The 25,874-nt window shown below is 36.9% G+C and overlaps 1 protein-coding gene across 31 annotated transcripts in view; it reads right to left on the reverse strand.

The window, feature by feature from the left end:
* DLG2 (discs large MAGUK scaffold protein 2) overlaps window positions 1-25,874 on the reverse strand; it is a 1,047,701-nt gene that overhangs the window by 401,414 nt on the left and 620,413 nt on the right. For all 31 annotated transcript variants that reach the window (XM_069879637.1, XM_069879628.1, XM_069879594.1 and 28 more), the window contains one exon: window positions 8,795-8,848. In XM_069879637.1, coding sequence (XP_069735738.1) covers window positions 8,795-8,848 — 54 coding nt within the window. The remainder of the gene's footprint in view (window positions 1-8,794; window positions 8,849-25,874) is intronic.

A 25,874-nucleotide genomic window follows, 5' to 3' on the forward strand; every position in this document is an offset into this window, starting at 1 on the left:
TTAATTTTAAAAGTTGATAACTAGTTAGAATATTTAAAAGACAAAATTAAGACATAAACTGATGTTTAAGTTTGATTCATTTAAACACTTAAGATGAATTTTTCTCTCATTTTTAGGGAGAAATCAACAGTATACTAACTGGCAATATCTTAGACGAGGAAAGAACAATAATTTACTTCATTTTTTATATCCATGACATGTTTATGTAGCAATCATGTAATGAAATATATACAATATACATAATGGGCATGCCCCATTTCCTCAATAAATAAATATACAACTAGCATAATATAATCTCTTGCAATTTGTTAAAGGATAAGATATATTCTGACTCACTTTTGTGCCTAAAGTTGTCTTCCAGGACTTTTATTTACTGTTGAGAGTCAATACTCCCTTTTGTATTCCCTAAATCCATTGCCTATGAACAAACCAAAGTCAATGAATTCTCTTGGGGTGTTTTCTTCTCATGTGCAAACTCTAGCATGACTGCTGAAGGCTAAACTGTACTCTTAGTAACACTGCTTCAATCTCATTGGTGTCACTAGGCTTATGTTAGTGCAACTGATGTTACATTTATTAACCTGTGGATGTTGCTTACACTCACAGGAGGGAGCAGACCTGAGCACGTAAAGAAAGCATTTGCATAAATAAAGAAAATGAGTAATAAGGAATCTTCACATAAATAAAGTGTAAGTATGTTTATAAAGAAACATTTATGTGTTCCACAGGACAAGATTTTTTACATGAATCACTTGCTTTACAAGTATTTTTATATCAGCAGAAATGTTCACTATTTCTCTTAAAATCTTGGAAGACTTTAATGTACATATGGGCAGGGAGCCACAGTCCCCTGCACTCTACAACTAAAAGCATAGCAGAACAGCTCCCTCATGCTCAATTAAATTTGCTGCAGACAAAAAAAAAAAAAAGGACAATCTGGATGGCTGAAAGGAAATCAAAGTGGTTTTCTGCTCTTCCTCACAAGCTCAGGGAAAGAAAATTGATGTTAACTATTGTTCACAGAGGAGCAGCTGATACAGCACAACTGACCATCACCAGTCACAATCTAAGCCTAGCCAAAATTCAGCAAATGTTCTGCGTGCTTCTCAGCTTTCCTGTCAGGAAAAACTGATTTGCATCAGTTTGAGAGAAATTTCCATTTTTCATAAAAATTTCTTTATCATAAGAGGGAGTTGGGCTTGTTTAGCTTAGGGAAGAGAGGGCACCGAGGAGACCTTGTAGCAGCCTGTTAGTACTTAAAGGAGCCTACAGGAAAGCCAGGGAGGGATTTTTTATCAGGGAGTCAGGGGATAGGATGAGAGGTAATGGTTTTATGCTGAAGGAGGGAAGATTTAGGTTAGATATTAGGAAGAAATATTTTCCTGTGAGGGTTGTGAGGCACTGGCATAAGTTGCCCAGAGAACCTGGGGGTGCCCCATCACTGGAGGTGTTCAAGGCCAGGTTGGATGAAGCTTTGAGCAGCCTGATCCAGTGGAAGGTGTCCCTGCCTATGGCAGGGGGGTTGGAACTGGATGATCTTTATTTTCTCTTCCAACTCAAACCATTCTATGATTCTATAAAACTGAGGAGAGAGGGAAAAAAAGACTTTCACTCACCTTCAATTTAAGTTCTGATGCAAAGATGAAACCTTGAAAAGTTAATCTGAATGTTGCTTTTGAAATAATTTCTATACTTTTCTCCCCCCTGCTCCCCTAAAAAGACTATGCTCTTAAGATTATCTATAACCTACTGCATAAGACAGCAGAGATGCTTTACTGAAGCACTAATGAAGAAGCAAAACCAAAACTTAAGAATAATGCTGGCACGTAGTGTTCTTTAAAACAAGCAGAAAAGGCTTGCAGTGTACAATGAACTCACTCAGATCAAGAAAGCAGTGTTGGAAAAAAAACAACTACAGCAGAAAAAATATTCTAAGAGTACCTTTAATACACTAAAATTCAATAATGCAATGCAGCAATAATTTGGAAATGTTTAATGTGATGCAATACCACTTTAAAATTAGAGCATAACTTACCTGTCAGTTTATGTATCTTTACTGTGTTCTCCACAGGTTTCCTGACATAATAAAACCTGTGATTTCCACACCTAGACTGTAAATGGTATTGCAACAGAGATTTGGAATATATTCTGGTTCAGTGGTCATCATAGGTAGATTTCTGTATAATACATCTCTGCCCATCAAATGCTCTGATATCTACGAGGCCACTGGACAGGCATTCCTGTATTACTACAATCCAAAAAGTCTGCTCATCAGATGTGGTATTTTTTAGGATTACTTTTTTTCTGCCTCATCCCATACTTAGAATATGTTGTGTTAGGACATATACAACAAAAGCCTGTCTGCACACCCAGAAGGGAATGCAGAGAGTCAGTGGCAGGAGAAGTCATCCAAATCACAGACTATCTGGGTGCTTCTAGGAGCATCACAGGAGTCTGGATCCCTTAGACCACTGAAAGTGCGCACACACACACACGAGCACAGAGGAGTGAGGGCAGATGGGAAAACCTCTATAACCCTGCCAGAGACCCATCATCTCACAGGGAAGCCTTTTGCACCTTTACATCACCTTTGCAAAGCCTAAGTCCTGAATTTGAACATTAGACAAGGTTAATTTTGTTATGACCACACTACTGCCTAATTAAGCTGTGGAAAGAAAGAAACAATCACACTTGCCAAAATCCATTAAAGTTTTCTGCCTGGCTAATATAAAACATTACATATTCAGCACTGATAATTTATGACTAAAAGAATCTGAAGTTCTCAACCATTGCCATCTCTATTCAGAACAATTTACAGGCACAAATCACTTGACAGTGATTGAATATGTTAATGTAAGGTACAAAAAAAATACACTTCAGTTGTCATTTCTTTATTATTAATAATCTCCACAAAGTGGAAATTTATCTCACGTAGGCATCTTTACTTTCTATTACCCTCAAACTAAATCAATCTTCTACAGAAAATTATGAGAGAGATCAGAAAACCAGATATTGCCTGTGGTATATTTGGGTTTGTTACTGTATGCAGAAAGCTAGGTCACCTAAACGCTGGTTAAAATATAATTTACCGCTGAGGCTAGTTCACAACATGACTGCATTAAAAGTAGCATGGGTTTTCATTGTTAGAAATTAGTCACATTCCAAACCAGCCAGCACTCACAACTTGCAGTTTCAGAACATTTCTTGAAACTGTGCTGAAAGTGTGTTAGTTTTACAGCATGGATCAACTAATCCCAGGCTAAAAATGGGGGAAAATGAGGGAGGGTTTAAATGGTTAATTTTGAATTTTTATTAAAGTGAAATGATGGTAATTCAGATTTATTTATATTGCTGGAGGAAAAGAGTAAGAACATACTGCAGCTATGCCAACATTTTCAAAAAGTTAATGTAAATAATGCAAAAAATCTCTCCTATAAAATCTGCAGTGGATAAAGCTGCAATGTTAGGTTTACGATTGGACTCAATTATCCTGAAGGTCTTTTCCAATCTAAATGATTGCGTGATTCTGTAAAGTTGAGAGGAATACATAAAAACAAGGAAGGAAATCTTTTTCCTTACCAAGGAAGTCCTGTGCTCACTCCTGACAAAAATGAAAGATAATGCTCCAGATCTTGAAGTTATTTTACTTTAAGTAGTTGCTTTTCCCCTAATTAATAATCATGTCTTTGAAGAGGCTTAGATATACAAAATTGCATCCAGAATTTAAAAGAGAAATACAGTAAACCAAATTAAAAATCACTTTAGCCCTTTTTGTAAAGATGCTCCTAAACCAGTATATTTTAAAATAAAAGGTTTGAAAGAAATTGATTTTCAGGTGGAAAAAAATGGATGGGAAATAGAAGCAAAATAAATCAGTTTCATAAGATCCTTTCTGTACTTTTGCTTTGTGTTTCAGACAGCAACATCATATTTTTTCAGTTATCCATCATACTAAAATCCATTTAAGTCACCAGATGGCAGGATGAAGACTTTTTTTTTTGTATTTTTAAGGGGAGTTGCTTTATGTTAGTTCATTAATCTTCTATTATGTAGCACCTTTTCCATTAATGATCTCAAAATATTTTATAAATATGATTTAAATCTATTTTGTCAATACTGCTATTATAAAAGAAAAATCTCTTATCCCCCTGCAGAAATGATGACATGCAGAACACAGCAGCAATTGCCAGGGCCAACAACAGTGCTGTGATACAATTCAAGGGCTAAACCAGAGAAGAAAAGCCAACACAGCTTTTAAATACTATCGTAGAGCTCTACCAAATTTAGCCTTTCAGTTGTAATCCACATTAACTGACAGACTGAAAGATGGGTACAAACAACAAAAAAACAAAAATGGTGTTCAACAGTCTGGAAAATAAAATAGTCATTTGAGATAATAAGATGTGCAATCTGACTTTCAAGACTATGATCAAACTAATTAAGAAAGAAGCAACAATTTTATTCTGAAGACAAATCAATGGGAAAATATAGATACTTAGATGTTAAAATTTTTATATATTTTAATATGCTCATTAATAAAGCAAACCCAACTCCTGAAAATTCAGATTCGACCCTTTTAGACAAAAATTTCTTTTTACTCTTCTATTGCAACTGTCTTCAAAAATTTGTTCACCGGTCATAATAATATATGACATTTAATATTCATTATGTAATGCCACATGGCCCATGCTTTATTGTAGAAATATATAACACTGCCTCGTTCCTCCAATTCATGTATTTAGGTCTAGGCTGCACCTACATTCATGTTACTCAATAAAATCCATTAGAGTACTGACTGTCTCTAAGAAACTGGCAGCTTGTCCTCGTTCTTTTTACAGTCAGAATAGGAAGAATCTGTTTTTCTTTGCGGCCTTTGTTTAAGCCTTTGGGTATCTCCTTCTAATGTGCTAAATCCAGGTGCATTGGCTGGCTATGATGACAGAGAAAGCTAAAAATTTTCCTAACCTCCCCAGGTTGTCACCACCATGGTCCCACAATTGCCTGAGCAGGAGATATATTAGGGAAAATTCCTTTACTGAAAGAGTAGTAATGCACTGGAACAGGCTGCCCAGGGAAGAGGTGAAGTCCCCATCTCTGGAGGTGTTCCAAAAAAAGTGTAGATGTGGCATTTTAGGACACGGTTTAGTAGGTGCGGTGGTGTTGGGATGATGGTTGGACTTGATGAGCTTAGAGGTCTTTTCCAACCTTAATGATTCTATTATTCTGTGTCACAGAACAACCACTACATTCCAAAAGGGTCTGAGTTCCCAGGGTCCCTGAGCAGGGATGCACCTATCTAGCTGAACAGCCACCTGCATGGTACTGCTCAGGCATATGTAAAACAACCCAAATATTTGATCACAGTTCATGAAAACTTATCATAAGTAGGATGAAAATCCTCTCTTTAGGAAACAAGTTGAGTGTGTCTGCACAGAACTCAACATAGGTGGCAGAATTAGAAAGCAAACAAGTAGTGCAATGAAAATAAACACTACTACTACTGATAATAATAATAATTTGGAAGGACGATGGAAGAATGAAGAAATACAAGGAATTCATTGGGACTGAAAGGAGAGTATCACTATGATGGGAGCAGGGGCTAGAAGGGAACAACAGTATGTGAGTGAACTTATATTAATATTTAGTTAACACAAAAGGAAAACGAAATTCCATACTAAAATAAATAGAAATTTTATGTCAATGTCTGAAAGTGATGCAGCAAAGCAAGACTTATAGCTAACTTAACTACACAACATTTTGGGAAAGAAAGAAGACATAAATAAGGCTTATTCTGTGCAGCAGAGAAATTGAAATGATTCATATGTTATTAAATTAATGCTTCGCAATATACAAAAAGATCTGAATTACAGGCAAAGAACAGCGAACAAACAAACTCCCTCAAATGTTTAATTATGTATAAAATGCCACGGAATAAACTTTTGTATCATTGAAGCTTCCTATCAAATTTATTCCCACGACCAAAGCCTGGCAAGCCAAAGTTTTCCAGCTACTGATCCTAGAAACAAAGGTAATTAACTGTTTCCTTCGTTACTTGCTGCAGGCCCAAATTATAAGGAAGAACATACAGTATAACAGAATAAGACCTTTCTTTTATCTCATTTTAGAAAAGTATACTGATGAAAAATAGCCCCTCAGAGGATGATTCTTTTTCTAAAAAAAAGTGTTGAAAGGTTCGAAGAATGTCAACAGAACCAAAAGGTTTAATTACATGAATTTAAATCATTAGAATGTTAATGAGACAAATCAAGCAGTCTACCAGTTGTATACCAACTGTAAAAAGGAAATTTCTCTATGATGAATAGTGGAGACATCACATTTGAAAATGCTTTGTGAATGCAAATCATTGCTATGAGGTCTAATCCCTCTGAAAATTTTTGGAAGAGGATGGCAGGAAGGATGAGCAGAGCTGTTATTGAAATGAAAATGCATTGCAGGTACATTGTGTAACACAGAACAATGAGACAAGTTTCTTGTGCCGCTCAGCCAACAGCTAAATGAAATAATGAGATTTCTCCATCTGGTATGTAACAACACTAAAAATAGCCTGACCTTATTTAAGGATCTATCAGACGATCAGTTGTGCCTAGTAATTTCAGAGAAAAGTAAGATTATTTGTATTCACCAAAAAAGACTAGAGAAAAACAGGATACGAGGGAAAGAACATGATCAGAGGAAACATGGTCCTGTTTCTGGCTCTCCCTCCCATAGGAGACTTCCTGGACTCCAAGCGTGCTTGAAGGCTTGTCAACAGGAGCTGAATAGCAAGGATCTAAGATGACTCTAGCCCTGAAGATCAGCATTTCTAGGTGCTTTAGCACACTGCAATTACAAGAGGGGAGCAGCTACTCTGTGCCCACTTACATCACGGCTACTTTTAGCTGAAAATAAAATGGAGCCAAACCAAACTAGACTGAAGTAGTGCTGGGGGCAGGAAGGAAAACAGAGCACTCCCAGCCCTCTCTCCCAAATATTAGGTTGGAGGAAGAGGTCATTTATCCCTATGTTTGTCAGTCATTTGGAGAATGTTCAAGCATACAGATCCTGATGAGAAAGAATTGCCTATTTGTAAAGCTGCTGTGTCCCATATCTGAGGGACATAACTCTTCCCACGCACTGGGTAAGAGCAAGGCAACTACTTTAGAACTGTCTATTTTTACAACAAGCACTTTCTGCTTATTTATTTGGTTCACATCATGTGTTGGAGACTGAAACAGCCCACAGGCACTTTTCAGTCTGCTCTCCATATTTCTCTTGAATGTGCTTGTGTTTTTGTCTTTTTTTTTATTTTTAGGAGGAAGGAACACTAGTATAAAAACTATAGTAAAAACAGTATATAAAACACTATTAAAAATATTAGTATTAAAGTATTAGTATTGATAGACAATGTTATGGGAATAAACCATATTGATTGAACATCTCACAACTGTAATTCATCTGTATTTAGGAATTCTAACATCGTAGCTGCAGACTATCCTGGGCACAGGTCCAGCCCTAGAAATGAGAACTGGGGCTCACAATGTCCCTCTCGGTAGGTTTAGAGAACACCAAGTGTAAAATCTCTCATTAAAATAGAAGAAAAGCTAGACCTACTGAAAGTGAGAACAGAGCAGATAGTTCTGATGTTCAGAAGGAAAATTGAGACTTAGGAATGATGGGAATCCTTTTAAGAAAGCTGAATGCAAATGAACAACGAAATTTTATTTAACTTTTCCACCCTTCTCAATGGTTGAAATTCCCAACAAGGGATTTAATTCTCTTCTGCTTTAGAGCAGTGTCATTCTTCTAAATTGCTCTTGGCTATGATTTTTACACGTGTTCTGCACAATAACTTCTAAGCTATATGAATAGCGAAAACCAAACAAGCTCGCCAGGATGACCACTACTAAATAGTCTTCTAAGAGACAGAACTCCGCAATATAGTTGGTGTAGGTGGATAAATTATTAGGCTTATGTGTTGGTATCATAACAAACAAATGGGGACAAAACACAACAGATGAGAGACATTGATTAGGACCTTTAAAAAGATAACTAAGAGGTTGTAAGGAGAAAGATTAGATACTGCCTGGCTAGCTTGGTACTAACTGCTTTTCTTGCCTCCGATCATTTCAGCCTGTTAGTCTCTTTATTATGTATTCTCTTTGTCTTTCTCTCTGTCCTTTATCTTTGATTATAGTTTCTTTTACAATCTAAAATATAGAAAAGCAGATTTTTAAAACTCTAATAAAAACATTAATTTGGTTTAGAGTGAAATTGTTTTTTCTGTAAATCATAAGAAATATACATTAATAAGAAAACATGACATCATCTAGTTTGTGCTATTCTTTCTTGTGAGCAGTTTTCACCTACAGCAGGAATATAGATTCATATATAATATAAGAGCAATTTGCACCATTTTATTATTATAGTGTGCATCTATGTACCTTGTTAAGCTAGGAGGGTGCATGCTGCTCTAAAAGGAATTATTCATATTTTATGTAACATGTAAAGATAAGGAAGAAAGGTCATGAAATCACAGTTTTCGAAGAAAGCCTAGTTTTAGTAAATTAGAATTTATGTGTTAAAGTCTAAACAACGAATTATTTGTATATAATATGCTACAATTCACCCAAATGCAATTATCCTTCCTTATTTCTTCTAGAAAAAAAATTACTTATGTAACTGTGAAAGATATTATTAATTGCAAGACTTGTTTATAACTTCTACGCAATACTGAACAGGATTTCTGTGGGAAAAGAAACAAATTCTATATATTAAGAAAAACCTCAATACTCACATAAGGGATTGTGTCCAAGGTGTCTGTGTTGACAATTATAGGGGCAGGGCTTGCCTGAGAGAGGGAGAAAAAGAGAAAAGAGAATTAAAAATATGAAATTCATTAATATTGAGATGCCAATAATGATACTTTAAATTAGAAGTCTAAAAGCCTGTCTTCCCATTGAATTCATGTTGTATAACAGTACATAAATTTGAGTACTGTTCAATCACTTAAGGATGAAAGAAACTGATTCTCAGCCTCCAAACCACAGCTCACTGTGGTCTTTATTTTCAGCTTCTTTAGGCCTTGGATCACATCTTGACTATATAAAAGCTAGTCAGTCATTTTTGAGTAGGATTATAAGAAACATGATGTATTCAGCTTACAGTCAGGGGACCTTGGAGGTGAGGGTTTCAGCTTCCCTTACCTTAAAAGTCCACTTTTTCTGTCACACCAAAACCAAGATGATCAACTTATCTTTGTAGAGGTTATACTACTTATTGGTATTATATAGGTATATAAACACGTATGTGCACATACGCTGTGATATTTATGTCAAAACTATATATTCTGCATGGTTCATATGTACTCAGCTAATCTTCAGTTTGAAACATAGACTCAGTTTAAAAAGTTTTGTGAATCTATAAAGCTGTCCAACGTGATCTTTAACTTATTGATGAAACCCATATTCAGGCTAGTTTCCAGCCACCTGGAATGCCCTAACCTCTTTCCCTTCCCACTCCAGGACTGAGCAGTGGTGACCCAAGGTCGAGCTCTGACTCAACCCAGCTGCATAATCTTGGCTCAGATTATGAAGAAAAGAACAGAGCTGTGAAAAATGTAGCGTGGAGCCATGCACCATAAGTACAATTTAAGGCAGATGTAGGGCTGCTGAGATGAGATGGTTAATAGCTCAAGGACCCAGAAGAAGAAGGACCAACATGCATCCAGTGCAATACAAAAAGTGATGGGATGCAGCCCTGTTGTGTCGGACTAACACTTGCTCAGTCAGCAAAGTCTACTCAGGCATTGTATCAGGCTGATAAACATACTAATATTGTGCATGGTATCTCATTACTTCTATTTATATTATATATTCAACAATGAACAGCTGTCTGTATTTTAAACTTGTGTAGACTGTAGGGTCTCTTCGCGCATGGTAGGCATGATTACAGCACTAATGAAAACACAGGTCATAGTTCTATTGTCAAATATTCACTGCAGGATTTCAAAACCTAAGTAACATAACCCAAATTAAGAATGTAACAACAGTGCAACATTTCAAATATTTTGAGGTTATCACCTTTCCTTTCCAGTTTTGCTGCAGGTATTGAAAGATAAATCTGTGTTCAAAGAAATTATATGTTACTGCACAATAGATATTATTTCTAAACAAGTGTGCAGCTCATGAATAAAAACTAAAAATTAAATGCTTATAACTCAATGTGTATATATTTCATAGCATGTATCAGTTATCATAGTAAGCAATAGCTTAATATTAAAATTCTTAGTATATGACAAGACATAATACACCCACACCCATTTATTCCCACTGTGCGCCATAACACTGGACATTTTGAAGTGATAGATGAAAACTCAAGGCCATATGATTATAGTATTTTTAGCTTTAGGCGTATGCAATTATTTATAACTGTGTTATCACTGACAGCTAAACATAGGGATTCCTTTTCAGAATCATAGTTCATACTTACAACAATATCTACCTTCATACACTTAAAGGCTGCTACCTTTTCTACAGGAAGAAGTTTTTTTTTTTCAATATTCTGTTGTCTATACAAAATTTTGCCTCTTTTTTTTTGTTATTATTTTTATATATTGTGAGAAGGTGTAGTACCAAATACAAACAAAGTTTGCAGTCTTCAGAATGGAAGTATAATTCCACTACTTTAAAAAACATCTATTAAAACAACAAACATCTTCAAAAAATAATTTTCTGAAACATCCCAATAGTATCATCAATTGTTTCTACCTCACTGAGGAACAAAGCTTTATCTCCATATCAAATTTTCCTGAATTAAAGCTAAGGAGATTTCTCAATCAGAAGCTAGTAATTATGGGAACACTATAAGAAATAATATTTATAGGACCTGAAATTTCTTTTGAAAACTCAGTTACTCCTGTACCTGACATCCTTCACACTGTCAGTTGTTATTGCTTTCAGAAGGACTTTCAAAACCTTGATGGATCCCTGCTTCAGTGCTATACCACTCTCACTGAGAAGAGTTTTTTTCTTATATCTAATCAGAATTTCCTTTAATGTTATTTGTGCTTATTTCTTCACACTTCTGTGCTTCTTTGAAAAGAGTTTGTCTTTGTCTCCTCTATAACCATCCCTTAGATGGTTGAAGAGAACACTTAGAGTCTTCTTGTAGCCTCTGCCTATCCAGACTGGACAAACTGAGCTCTCCCATGCTTTTCTCGTATGTTCTGTGCACCAGACACAGTCACTGTTGTGTGCATGACTATCTTGGTTATCCTCCACCCAACACACTTTGGATACTGAGGAACCTAGAACTGGGGAACTGGACACAGTAATCGTGGGGCAGTCCCACAGGGGATGAGCATATATCCCTCAAATTGCTGCCTTGGCTGTTATTAGTGCAGCCTGGTTTGCTATCAGCCTTCACCATTTGAAAGGCGTGTTTGACTCACATGCAATTTGCTCTCTGCTTTGGAAAGCTGTTTCTTAGCTGGACTGTAGACAGCTGGAACTGCTTCATCTTTCATTCTGTCCAAGTGCAGGAACTCCTCCTGCCTGCTGTCCCTGAACTTCATGAGGTTCCTCTCAGCCCATTTCTCCTGCCTACTGAGATCTCTCTGAATGGCAAATGCCTAATGTATCCTCTGTTCTGGCCAGTCTGATGCTATATAAAATCTTGCTAACATTACACTCTATCTAATCATTCTGGTTATTAATAAAGACGTTAAATATTAGCACCAGTATCAACTGTATAGAAACACCTCAATTAGCTTGCCACCAGTTACTGGACTTTGAATTGCTGACCACTACCCTTTGAGTCTGGTGGTCCAGCCAGCATCCCACTCATCTTCTGTTCCATCCATCCATTCACTTTCTCTCTTGCTTGGCTACAAGACTGAGAATTTGTGCTGAAAGTCTTGCTAGAATTAAGGCAAAAGACATCTACTGATCTCCTGTCATCCACAGAGCAAGTCATCTCATCACACAAAGCTGTCAGGTGGCAAGGCACATTTTACCCTTTGCAAATTGATCTGCCTCTTTGTAATCATCTCCCTTGACAAAGCTTCCCAGAGGCACCTACCTGGATGTTTCCACTTGTTAGCTTGCTACCTATTCCTGACCTGCAGGTTCTTACTTGGTCTGTCACCCCTTCCACAGCAACAGTCTGAGCATTTTTGCTTCTCCTTTGAATAGTGTGATCCTTCACTGTCTGGTCTTCTTACAGAGCCAGTAAATAATTGGTTTTCAAGTTCATTTTAACATAGTGCTTACTCTAATCTTTATGGATTGGAAGAATTGAACTTTATTCATCAAACTGGCAATTTTCTGTTACTGAGGTATTTGTCTTGATCAGACAGATGGGCATGAGAAAATTCACAGAGCAGTAGTTTCAGATGGATACAATGACTATAAACATTCACTCACAAATAATATAATCAGTGCATTTTCCCTTTTTGTTCATCCTCTTCCTATCTGTGCATGTGTGCGTGCATGTGTGGGACAGCAAGCTGGTGTGGTGAATCACGTTTTTGGTTTTTTTTAAACTGGGAAAACTGATTTAATAGAAACATTTTTCTTCAGTCTCTCTACCATGGCGATTTGAAGAATACTAATATCCTGAGCTATAACATTGTATTTAAATGCAGGAAGTGGAGCTGATTATTAGCTGTGTGCTCATGTTTCTTGCTCATGCTTTAAAGAAAAGTAGGAGGTTTTAATCATGTGGAGTTGAGAAGACAGTTTGCAATCACTGAAAAGAGCCCTAAATATAGTGCTAGTCGTGGTGTACACAATGACTGTCCTGTAATCAAAGTGAAGTTACTCAAGGGATATGTCAAAAGATCAGTAGCAACAAGGAGTCAGAAGAATCTTACTGTCTGGGATGATGTGTCTGTATCTGTTCTGACTTAAAAACACATCATATGCACTGATTCACCAAATTCTCAAAAAAAGATGCACAGATATTTGCGCACTTTTTACAGGGAACACTGATAAATCTATGATAGCAGTTCATCAGCTCATCAAGAATACTTCCAATTGTGCGTAAATTAAAAAAAGCATGCAAAAAATTTCTAGAATCTCTGGAGAATGTCTGCCTGTTGTGTCTTTCAAACAGCACTGCCTCTTATTTGTCACACTCTCGGTACCCACACATATAACATATCTAAGTTTGAGACCGGACGAGAAGAAATAGCTTTCTGGAAGAAAAAAATAATTATTTTCTTCCTAGCTCTGCCCTTTGACTTCTTCTGCAGTCTTAAAGAGGACATTTAATTACTCTTGACCAAGTTTTTCCCAGGTATAAAACAACTATAACAGAACTGATTTAATTTGGTCAAAGTTTTAAGAGAGATGATGTTTGGTAAGAACTTTATAATCTATATGTAACAAGTTTTAAAATTTCATACGCCTGACTTGCAGGATGGACTCAAATCAGTAATTAGTTCATGAAAGAGAGAGCTCCTTCTTAAGTCAGGTAACACACAGAGGGCTACCAGACTTTGCAATCAGATCTTGAAGATGGGAAAAGACCTTTGTGAACGTATTCACAATTCTGAACATACAGAATTAATCCAAACCAATCATCAAAAGACAGAATTTTACTGAGTGAACTGAGTGATCCTGTTTCCCCCATTCCTCGTGTGCTTTCCTTTCTGCCCTTTTCCTTATCTACACATTATTACATTATTCTGGTGATGTACCACGTGGGCTGTCAACCTCATAACTACTGCTGTCTGTGCAGACCTTTTTCCTGCCCTCGACTAGGAGCAGTACTTTCTGCTGAGCTGTCTCTGTGCTTTGAAGAAAAGGCATCACACTGACAGCTGCAGTGACAGATTGGAATAGATGGAACCAAACCTGAATAGCTTCAGAAAAAAAAAAAAAAAAAGGAGGAAGATTTTTCTTCTTCTTTTTAAAGGACTTGAGCACAATAGACTCCTTGCTTCTGCAAATATATATATGACATTGTTCTGCTTGAAACGAGCCAGAGAGTCTAGCTGCTTTTCCACCAAAAGCACAACTAAAAGCAAGATACGCTGAAAACACTTGAAACCAGCAGCAAGAGAATAAAAAGGGACACGGTCTAGTTCATGAATGTTTACTCTGCTACCAAATTCTATTCAAATGAACGGCATGACTCATATCTCTTAGACAAGATGAACCTCCCCTCTACCACGAGGTTGACTGATTTTGCTTACTGCATTCCTAATGTTACAGATTATCCACAGGATATTGAATTTCATTCTTTTTGGAGCATTCATATCTCCTCATTTTTTCTGATCATATTATGCGCTGCTGAATTCAACATCAGACCATGATATGACTTGCACAGGTATATAGTAACTATTTTATAAACAACAAATACAACACATTACTCCATAACCAGAAAACACTAAAACAAGTACGTGATAATTTTGAAACTATTCATCTGTACTTATTCCTGGCTGTGATTATTATTTCATTGAATCATAGAGTGCTTTGGATTGGAAGAGACCAGGAAGGTCATCTAGTTCAACCTTCCTGCTGTGAGCAGGGACATCTTAAACTAGATCAGATTTCTCAAACACCCATCCAACCTGACCTTGAATTCAACTTCATAGAATTATGAAATGGTTTGGATTGGAAGGGACCTTGAAGATCATCCAGTTCCACCCTCCTGCAATGAGCAGGGACATCTTCCACTGGGTTAGGTTACTCAAAACCTCATCCAGCCTGGCCTCGAACACCTCCAGGGATGGGGCATCCTTGACTTGTCTGGGCAACCTTGTCCCAGTGCCACACCACTCTCAGAGTAAAACATTTCTTCCTAAATCTGATCTAAATCGCCACTCTTTCAGCTTAAAAACTTTGCCTCAGAATTTTCAATTGCTTGTTTTCCGGTTAAGGAATCACTATAATTATCTATATTATTACATTTAAGCAAACTCAAAATAAAGAGGTGGTGAAATGTAGGGTAATACCACAGAGTATGTATCACCATTTCAATCCATTGTTACGGAGTGATTCTGTTGAAAACCTAAGAGCTAAGCCAATTTAATTTATACTATGAAATGACCAAAACAGGTAGCATCTTAGCAATATTAATGACATTCTGCTACTTCTGTCAAATCCCCACATAACTGAAGTTAATGGTAAAATATTGATCTGCTTTAACGGAGACGAAATTTAGGCTAATATGTTTCTACTTAATGTTAGTTTTGTTCTTCTTCTGGCAGGATTTATAGGACATGTATGCATTTAGCCAGCAGTTTCATGAAAGAAATAACAAGCAAAAATAACAAATTCATATTCTGCTTAGAGATTGTTTTGTATCTTATTTTTAAAGCACATATCCAGAAATTAAAAATCCAGAGGGGAAAACAACTGCAACACAAAATGCTTATGATATCTACAGACTTGTTAACAACAGGAAACAGTCTCATTGACCTGAACATTCCCATTTTTTCCTAAATATTAACAATTTAACTTTTCTGCAGTTTGCCTAAGCATTAGCTTTATTAACCATGGATTGGTGCAGATTTTTTATAAAACAGTTTAATACTCAAGAAGAGCTGCACAAACAAAAGAATAGGAAAATAATCTCAAATACCTGTCAAGTTCTTTTATCCTGAAAATATATTAATTTATTGCATTACTCAGAAGCAGGAGTGTCGATTGGTTTGTATATTCATATAGAAATACTTTTTTTATTCTAACTGGGTTTTAACATTCTACAGAATCAAGACAAGTGTGTGTATATACGTATGTGTTTATACAAACACCTACACATATATAAACATGCATGTACAAATGTATACACATACACTCCAACACACACTAGGACAAAGGTGTGCACCCAGTTTTTAGGTGTCCTACTTGACCCAGCTACAGTCTACAAATGCATGACTCTGCTTTCATAGACTCGTATAAGAGAATCATAGAATGGTAAGGGTTGGAAAGGACTTTCAAGTCATTCTGCCCCTGTACTCAATGCTTGTTAGGGTGTACCTCAAATACTGTGTTCAGTTTTGGGCCCCTCACTACAAGAAAGACATTGAGGCCCTGGAGCGAGTCCAGAGAAAAGTAATGAAGCTGGTGAAGGTGCTGGAGAACAAGTTGTACAGGAAGTGTTTGAAGGAAATGGGGTTGTTTAACCTAGAGAAACGGAGGCTGAGGGGAGACCTTATCACTGTCTACTACTATCTGAAAAGAGGTTGTGGAGAGGTGGGTGCTGGTCTTTTCTCCTAAGTGACAGGTGATAGGATGAGAGGCAATGGCCTCAATCTACACCAGAGGAGATTCAGGTTGGACATTAGGAAAAACTTCTTCACTGAAAAGATGATCTCAAAAGGGCTTGATGATCTCAAAGGTTTTTTCCAACCTAGTGATTCTATGATGCTATGATTCAATGATTAAATATTATCCAGGCCTGACATCTCTGCCATGGGCAGAGACATATTCCACTGAATCAGGCTGGTCTTGTATTCAAAGATAAAATTCCTTTTCTTCTGCTTCTTCAAAAGTTAATTTTGTGTTGCCCACAGCATGACTTTTACTATTAAATTATGGTACACAATGCCCACAAAGCAGTTATCCAGTATCTGTTACCTTTTTACAGCCTGAAGTAACTGTAGCTTGAGTGTAACATACTTTCCTGAATGGAGAGGTTTTTAACGAGCTTCTCAAAACCACAGAAACAAATGGCCTAAAAATCACAATGCAGATGAAGACAACAACAACAACAAAAAGTGAATGCAAAACTAATTGCTTGACAAGAGCAGAAGAGACTTACTGGTGTAATAGATAAAACTCTCCATAGAGAGGAAAGAATAGGAAATACAGAAGAATCTTTAAAGTTTTAGAAATGTTCTCAGATATAACAGAAGTAGTAATATCACCAATGATCCTTTTTCAGTACTGAAGTTGCCAGGAGAAAGATAGAGCATTACTGTGGTCCCTAAAACACATTGACTTACATCATTCATTCTGGCTAAGTATGTTCAGGAGCAAAGCTATTTTGCCAAATGCTTTCATTTAATGAATGTATATTTAATAGTATTTTGGAAGAACTTAAAGAATGAAACTTGATTTTTAATATCTGCAAAAATCTCGAAGTTAAATTGGGGTGCAATGCACAAAACAGGGTTTGATTTTTATGTCAGTAGAAGTAAACTTCAAAATAAACATCTTCTGGAAAAGTTTTAATTTATGTCCAAGCATGTGCCCAGAATGACTGCATGATAAATAAAATTAACTAAATAATTCAAAATATATTTCTTGCTCACAGCTTGTTTCAAACTTTAAATCATTGCAGGATGACTGCACTCAGAGTATGTTATTTCAAAATGCAAGAAACACTGGTGTATGAAGAGAAGTGATCCAAGGGTTCATGGTATCAGGCATTTTACAAGGTTTTGCCTCATGTGGCATAAAATCCACTTCTCAATGGAGATGCACTATTAATATAGTACAACTATTTAGTATTTTACTATCAAGCTTGCCAATCATTTTTTATCTCAAGTTTCTAACTGAGGTCCTTCTGCCTAAGAGATTGGGTGCTCTGTGTTTGACTTGTAGGATAGTGCATGCTAAAACTGCCATTTTCCATAATTTTAGAGATTGTAACAGCCAGCAGGAACATTACAGGCTGCTGAGCTTAGCAAGGACTCCTCATGAATCTATGTAACGCCATCAGGTTTGAAAAGAGAGAATGTTCCCTTTAAGACTATGAAATGCTGTTTATATTGATAGGTGACAGAAATACACACATATCATTTTCTTTTAGGGTTTTTTTTTTGTTTATGACCAATTTCCCTTACAGTTTAAAGATGTGCAAAGAGGAAATAAAAAGGAGGGGTTATTTCTAGTCTTTGTGTCTTGTTACACCTTAATCTGCTACATTCATAGAATCATTAAGGTTGGAAAAGACCTCCAAGATCATCCAGTCCAACTGTCAGCGTAACACCACCATGCCTACTAAACCATGTCCTGAAGTGTCATGACCACACACTTTTTGAACCCCTCTGGGGATGAGGACTCCATTTCCCAGGGCATTTGCTTCCAATGCTTGACCACTGCTTTTGTAAAGATATCTTTCCTATTATCCAATTTAAACTTTCTCTGGCTCAACTTGAGGCAAGTGTCCTTTTTAAGGAATGCACTCCTTTGAAATACAAAGCTCGTATTAAATCTGCCTTCTACCTTGTATCTGGGCACAATGAGGGCTGCAGGGCCAGCAAAACCGTGGCACCTCTGAACTGGAGAGGGACTATTCATAAAGTCTTGTGGTGACAGGACGAGGGGGAATGGGTATAAACTGGAGAGGGGCAGATTTAGACTAGACATTGGGAAGAATTTCTTCACCACGAGGGTGGTGAGGCACAGGAACAAGTTTCCCAGGGAAGTTGTGAATGCCCCATCCCTGGATGTGTTCAAGGCCAGGCTGGATGGGGCCTTGGGTAACCTGATATAGTGGGATGTCCCTGGAATATCCAGATGTTTTCTGGAATTCCACTGTAAAACAGATATTTTTTTCAGTATCCTTTATATATTAATCCTATTTTCTAATGAATCTACAGATCATGTATTGGAGATGAGACTGCAACAGCAGAAGAAAGAAAAAGAACGTCTTTCATTATAAAAGAAATGTTGACATGAGAAGAGATGCAACAAAGCAATAGTGGAAGCAGTACTGAAGCTGCAAGAAAAGTTAATTTATTGTATAAAAATAGAAACACATAAACTAGGAGCTGATTATTGTTCATAGAGGAGCTTTCCAGAGAGAAGGAAAGCTACATCTTCTGCTAACATAGGGTCTATTGTTGTCAACCTCTTAAGGCTTAGAAATAGCATTTACCAGAAAAAATTCAAAACACAAAATCAACAAAACATAGACCACAGGTTTGCAGAAAAATGAAACCATGTAAAAGAACTGAACTCAAAAGAAATAGTAAAAGCAGCTTTAATATGTGTCACTGCTTCAGTAAGGAAAATGCCTAGGGTCACTGTGTCTGTGAAACACAAAGAGCGTGACTGGAGACTACAGCAAAAATTACAGTTTTTCAAACAACTCATACAGGATGTTAACAATACACCACATTTAAATCAAAATTATAGGCTCAGAAATAAAAGAATGCAGTTCCTATCAAGAAATAATCAAGGGGAGAGGATCCTTGTGAACCTGATTAAACTAGATTAAGGGTGCAAGCAGATGCGTCAATTCTAAGGAGACAAACTTAAGAAGTTAGACTGAAAACAAAAGGAAGAAATGTAAAGAAAAATATTTGATGTTATAAATGATGTTAAGAAACACTTCCAATCAGGAAATTTATACTTGCCAGTTTTTCAACACATATTTTACTTTTTTTTAACACAGGAATATTTTTCAATTTCATGCCAAGGGCAGACAAGCAGATTTTATGCATAGATACAGCTGTGTGGCAATTCCATCAAACTGTAGTATGATATCCCTAGAGAAGAGATAAAAGCCCTGTTGCCTAGAACTCTTTGTATAAACTTAGACTAACCACTAAAATTCATACTATAGGCAGTACTCACATTCTGGCAGATGGGCAACATAACCTATGAGGTCTTTCCTCATCTTTACATTTTAATTTTCTGTCATTTCTGTCATTTCATGTTGTTTTGTCTAGAACCAGATGCAGAAACACTGAGTGAAAAACTATTACCTTAAACTGAATTAAAATAGGTGGAGGTAATTTTAACAGTGACTTATTTAGCTGCAAATAAGATGGCATCTTTACTGATGAGGCAGTCACAAAATGTAACGCAAAGTAACACACTGAAACATGACTATTCTTAGATTACAGAATATCTTTTATCTACTGATTTCAAGATATATTTTCTACTATGTAGACAAAAAACCCAAAAAAACTAGAATGCTACTATTTATATACATCAATAACAGTGGTCTGGACAGGAGTAGGAGAGTTCTGTGCTCTCTGGATTTCCTCTGTGAATGTGTATAACTAAAAGCCACTTATCCCACAAAATTAAGAAACCTTCCTTATACACAGAGATGACATTATCCTCTCAGTGTCACCGTATTGAACAATGATTGTAACAATCACAGAAGCATAAAAACTAAACGCTGTCAGAACAGATGTACCAAGATTGAGAGGATGGGTTGCAAGTTAATTAGAGGAACTTTAAATGTCACAACAACCTCTCATGCATTTACATAATCCCCCAAACACTGGACCATTGAATAGTTCCTAAGGTCTAGGCAGCCTTTTTGTATAATAACAATCATAATAACAACAATAACAATATTAACCAGCTGCTGGATGTCTGTCTCTGATATGATGATGCTTTTTTCTCTGTTTTTAATGGAAAAGCTCCAGGAGAGGACTTTCAGAAACAAGCTTTGATTAATGTTACAAAGGAAAAAGAAAATATTTCCTGACAACGAATTAGAAGTGGAAGTTATGCTCTACACATCAGCTGACAGGAGAGAACACTTGGAAAAGCACTAAGCAATAGCATCTAGAAATACAAGAGGAACTGTAAGGCAGGATGTAGGCAGAGTAACAGCACTGAAATCAAAGAATGCAGTCCTCAAAATATTCAGCTTTCGGTACTTAAATTTACTTTCTGCTTGTACAACAATGCTTCAGCCTAGAAAAACAACTCAGCACCTATCTCACACAGCTGACATTATCAGACACAGGGCAGCCTTTACCAAAGAACTCTTTGGACAGACCCAGTCTCCTCCTACCCCTGGCATTTTAGGCACCAATTCCACCCTCCAAATGAAATGGAAAATTTTCAGCATATCACCCTCGTCCAGTAAATCATGCTGCCTGGGAGAAATATCACCTTTACCATTCTCAGCCTGTTGTAAATCCTGTCTTTCGCCATAGGACGTCTGGGGAAAATTAACACCTTATGTGATGGTCCTTTGCAAAAGCTAACCAACTTCACAGGCAGGTGCACCGATTCTGAGCGAATGCAGACCTGACCCTGATACTAAATAAATGTTTGGTTGGGAGGACAAGAAATGGGAACATCATGTGCTCCAGAGGAACAGGATTAAAAATGACATAGAAAATATTTCAGCAAGAACACAGAAACTGTGGGAGGTTTTTTAGGACAGCCGTAACAAGAAGAAATAAAGAAACTCCAAAGTTAAAGTCAACCCATCCTTCACATGCTACTGCATGATTTGTGACACATTTTGAAATACCTTCTTTGATTATAATATAAGCTTTCTACATATATACAAATAGCATCTTTTGCTATCAGCCCATCTGGTATTGAAGGCACTCTGTTTTGCTCACTTATTAGCTCAATATTGAGCTGATATAGTTAATACCTGGATAACTTTTCAGACTGCTGATAATTTACTTTTCAGTGTTGATAACATACTTAACAGTTAAGATACATGTCTTTTCTGCACAATGTTACTGTATTTAATTTAAAGACACCCCATCAAATTTATATTTCACCTGAAATTAAGATACATGGAAGAAAGGAAGATACTCTCTTCAGATCGGAAGATACTCTCTTCTTTCCTCTCCAGCACCTCTGTCTGGCTTAGTTAATTGGGTCACCAAAACATCATTCTGCATATGCTGCAGCATATGGGAAAATAAATATTCCCAGTGCACATGACACTAATATCAGTAAAATGCTTTTCAAAATAATTGAAAGTAAAATATGATTATAATTAGAAATGCATATTGAGGTAAATACAGAAGAGATCAGTCAAGCAGTTTTGTTTTATACACAATATACAATATCATACTACTATATGTCATTTTGTAATAAGTAGTAATGCCCATATGTTCAGTTTACATTTCTTAAATGCAGTTGATAAATACTTCTTCATTTAAAAGCTATATCTCATTTAAATAATTTCCTGGAAATAAGAATCATGTAATGTAGCTATCTCTTTTCTTTACTATTAAAGTAATAATAAAATAGAAAAGTTGGCACTATCTTTTGACTCCAGATATATAGAACTATGTATTTCTCCCCAGAAACACCAACTTCTATTACACACTGTTCTTTCCCACTCATCCATTCATCAGTAAGAAACACAGAAGATTTATAGTCGGTAGTCTGTGGTCATTCAGATCACAAAAGAAGTTCACTTTAAGCCATTCCAACCCCACCCCCCCACCCTCTCACCCCCCCAAGGAATCATAACCCTCAAAAATTAAATGAAATGCTTTATTTTAGAGATATGTTACCATTTTCCTTACCGAGACAAAAGAATCAAATGAATCTCGCTCCCTATTCTCAATAGCTGAAATTGTTTTCAACCAGTAGAGATAGCTTGAAATATCAGACATTTCAGCATGCTCCATACCAAAAGCTATGAGATTAGTAGGACTGAGGTGAGAGAGACTTGCAAAAGGAGGACTTTGGCTGTGTTATATAAAGTTCTTAATTAGATCCTCGGTACAAATTGCTATCCTAAGAATAAAAAGTTAATCAAAAAAGCTTCACTGGCAGGATGGGAGGGCAAGATTAGAGCCAAACCAGCTGTTTTACTTTGGGATAATCGTGCAAGTGCCTAACTAGATGGTGTTCTACTGTGCAGAAGTGAAAATAACAGAAAATATTCCCTTTCTGTTCCTTAGGACTAAATTGTTCACAGCTGCTTTTCCTCAGTGGAACTCAGAAGATCTCCCTGTATTTCTATTTCAATGCAACAAACACCTAGATCTCAGATCCCCTTACAATCACAGCCAAAATACGTTCATGAAAAGATGGAAAATCCCAGAGCAGAGATTAAAAACTGCATAGCACTATGAACCAGGGTAGGAAATGAGTGGCCTTAAAAAGACTATGCTCTCCCCTGTGTATTAAACTTCTACTTTTTGTTTCCCGTAACAATTCATTTTAAAAATCCAAATACTCATGGTCAAAGTTAACTGAAAAACAATGTCAGAAGGACCCAAAATATTTGAAAATTGGAATCAAGTTTAACAACTGATACTCATAAATAAAAGAAAATAAAGAAGAAATTAAAAAATCCTAAAGGCTTGCCTGCTTTAGAACAACATATCTTATTTTAAAAACAAAAAAAATTTTTCACAGTACAACAGTACATTTTCGATAACAGTTTCTTAAAAAAAATGATACAAAAATTTTCAAAGAATGAAAGTTATCCAGCCTAAGGTAAAAACTCTTTCTTTTCTGAGCAAACCAATTTCTGAAAAGATCCAAAGAAGCCTTTCAATAAAACCTGTGTAGTATTGCAGAGTGGAGGTGAAGAAAGAGAGATTGAGAGTGGCTTCTCCCTTCCCCCCATGTTCCTACTATTGCTTTTGTTAATGAGGAAATTTTGCACTAACTTAAATGTTGCAAAAATACATCATTATTAACTAAAATGCAATATCCTGCAGAACATATTTAAGAAAATATCTAATTTGACCAAATGAACAGGGTCTTTTACTGGAATTTCTGATATATGTGAATTGCATGTATACTAAGGAGCACTTAACTTCTCCTTTCCTTTAAAACTCTTTGCATAAGCATTCAGTATGTTACTTAGTGTAGTGCCTTGAATAGACCTTTGTTTTCATGGTCCTTTTACTATTCAGTTGTTTATATCATCTCACAATGTGGTCACTACCATTTGCTCTTCAGAAAAGCAGAAGCCTTAAAAGTGGGAGCATAAATAATTACCTAATTCTTCATCAATTTGAATAGCTAACGATTACAGTATTATCTTTGAGAACATAAAATAGATCCCTTATTATGAAAATGGTTACGGATGGTTTGTTTACTACATTTGTTAATGAGCTCATAAAATAAAGTTCAATTTACAGAGTATGTTGTCCTGTAAATGCGATCCAAACGGACTGTGACAGACACAGCTGAGCCCATCTGCCTAGCTGGTGATGCCTCTGTGAAAATGTATTTAATAAATGACAGAAGATGCTGTGGAAGAATGAGGAAACAAGATCAGAGTGGGAGGAGGCACAACCTGAGGGCATTTCCTCTCATGCTATCATCTATCACTTGGGAGAAGAGACCAACACCCACCTCCTACAACCACTTTTCAGGTAGTTGTAGTAGGCAATAAGGTCTCCTCTCAGCATCCTCTTCTCCAGACTTAACAACCATAGTTCCCTCAGCCACTCTTTGTAATTCATGTGCTTCAGACCCTTCCCCAGTTCTGTTGCCCTTCTCTGGACACACTCCAGCCCCTAAATGTCTTTCTCATAGTGAGAGGCCCCACACTGAACACAGTATTTGAGGTGCAGCCTCACCAGTGCTGAGTACATGGGGACGACCCCTTCCCTGTTACTGCTGGCCACATCATGACTGATACAAGCCAGGATACTGCTGGCCTTTTTGACCACCCAGGCACACTGCTGGCTTATGTTCAGCTGGCTGTCTGCCACCAACCCCAAGTCATTTTCTGCTGAGCAGCTTTCCAGGCCCTCTTCCCCAAGCCTCTAGTGCTGCATGGGGTTGTTTTGTCCCAAATGCAGGGCCCCCTAAGAGGGAAGGAGCAGTGGAACAGAAATATGAGAAGGAAGAAGATGCAGAGAAAAACTGCTACATCCTGTTTCCAGACTCCTCCATCTCCTGTTATCTCACCAAAGGTATTAGTGAAACCTGTAGTGATAACAAGGAGAGAACAGAGGTGTCTGGTGTGAAACTGAGCCTGGGAAAGTGGGAGGAGATTTTTTTTTTCCCCCTCTTTTTTTTTGTTTCTCAACTAGATGATTTTAGGGTCCCTTCCAATCCAAACTGTCCAATTGTTCTGTGAGCAAGTGGCAATAAATTAAATGAAAATGCCAAATGGAGCCTGTTTTGCCCATGGCACCAATTGGTGAGCAACTTCCCTATTTTTATTTCAGTTCATGAACTTTCCTGCTCCTGTTCCTCCTGTTTTCTCGCCTTCTGTGCTCCAGAGGCAATAGGTGAGCAGCTGTGTGGGTCCTTGGCTGCTAGCTGGGGCCAACACACCTCAACTTGATCTACCATACCTCCAGCTAAAGCACTTTCCAGGAGACTTTCCAGCATATCTACAAAAGATCTTATAGAACATCTAAAGCTTTTCCAGTATTTCTGAAAAGCCACTACCAGACATGTAATATCTCAGGTCAAGGCAATGATAAACTGAGCAACCTGATCTAGTTGATGATGCCCCTGCCCATGGCAGGGGACTGGATCTGGATGATCTTTAAGGTCCCTTCCAACCCATACCATTCTTTGATTCTATGATTCTATGACAAGACATGAATAAAGAATTTACTATGTATAAAGATCAAAGTATCACAAAAGTTGATGCAACTACATGAAATAAAAGCACAAGTGTCCTAAGTAGCCTCTTATGTTTTATAGGAAAAAATGCATTACAGGGTCCTTTTGTGCTGTGCATGTGTAACAACATTTATAAAGCATATTTATTTCTATGAAAAAAAAGTACTGCTATCAATCAAGTAAATGTTAAATAATTCAACCAGGAAGATTACTTTTTATAATTTGCTATAACAGATCAGTTGGGAATACCCCGCTATGTCTCCAGCAGAGAATTTTGGAAGTTACTTAAGTGTACCTCACACATTTACATCTCTCCAACAGATTACTGCCTTCGGGACTAAGCTGTAGGAGTTAAAATGCAAAGTTCACCCTCTGTTTTATGTACAATCCACAAAACATTTTTTAACCTCTCTCCCTCAGCCTACCCAGTCCAGAATTGAATGAACATTAATCTAACTCACAAATGTATCAGAGAACAAAAGAATTGTATAGCTGTTCTGTCTGAGGCACTTTAAGAAATGTCAAGACATCAGGCTGTAATGACATCTGGAGAAAACAGACAGGATCAGTTTTGCTTTGATCACTTTTCTTGCCTCTGGTTATTTGTTGAACACCAACTAATACTTTAGATCGCACATTCCTTCATCT

The sequence above is a fragment of the Phaenicophaeus curvirostris genome, chromosome 1 (genome assembly GCF_032191515.1).
Source record: "Phaenicophaeus curvirostris isolate KB17595 chromosome 1, BPBGC_Pcur_1.0, whole genome shotgun sequence".
Classification (NCBI taxonomy): Eukaryota; Metazoa; Chordata; class Aves; order Cuculiformes; family Cuculidae; genus Phaenicophaeus; species Phaenicophaeus curvirostris.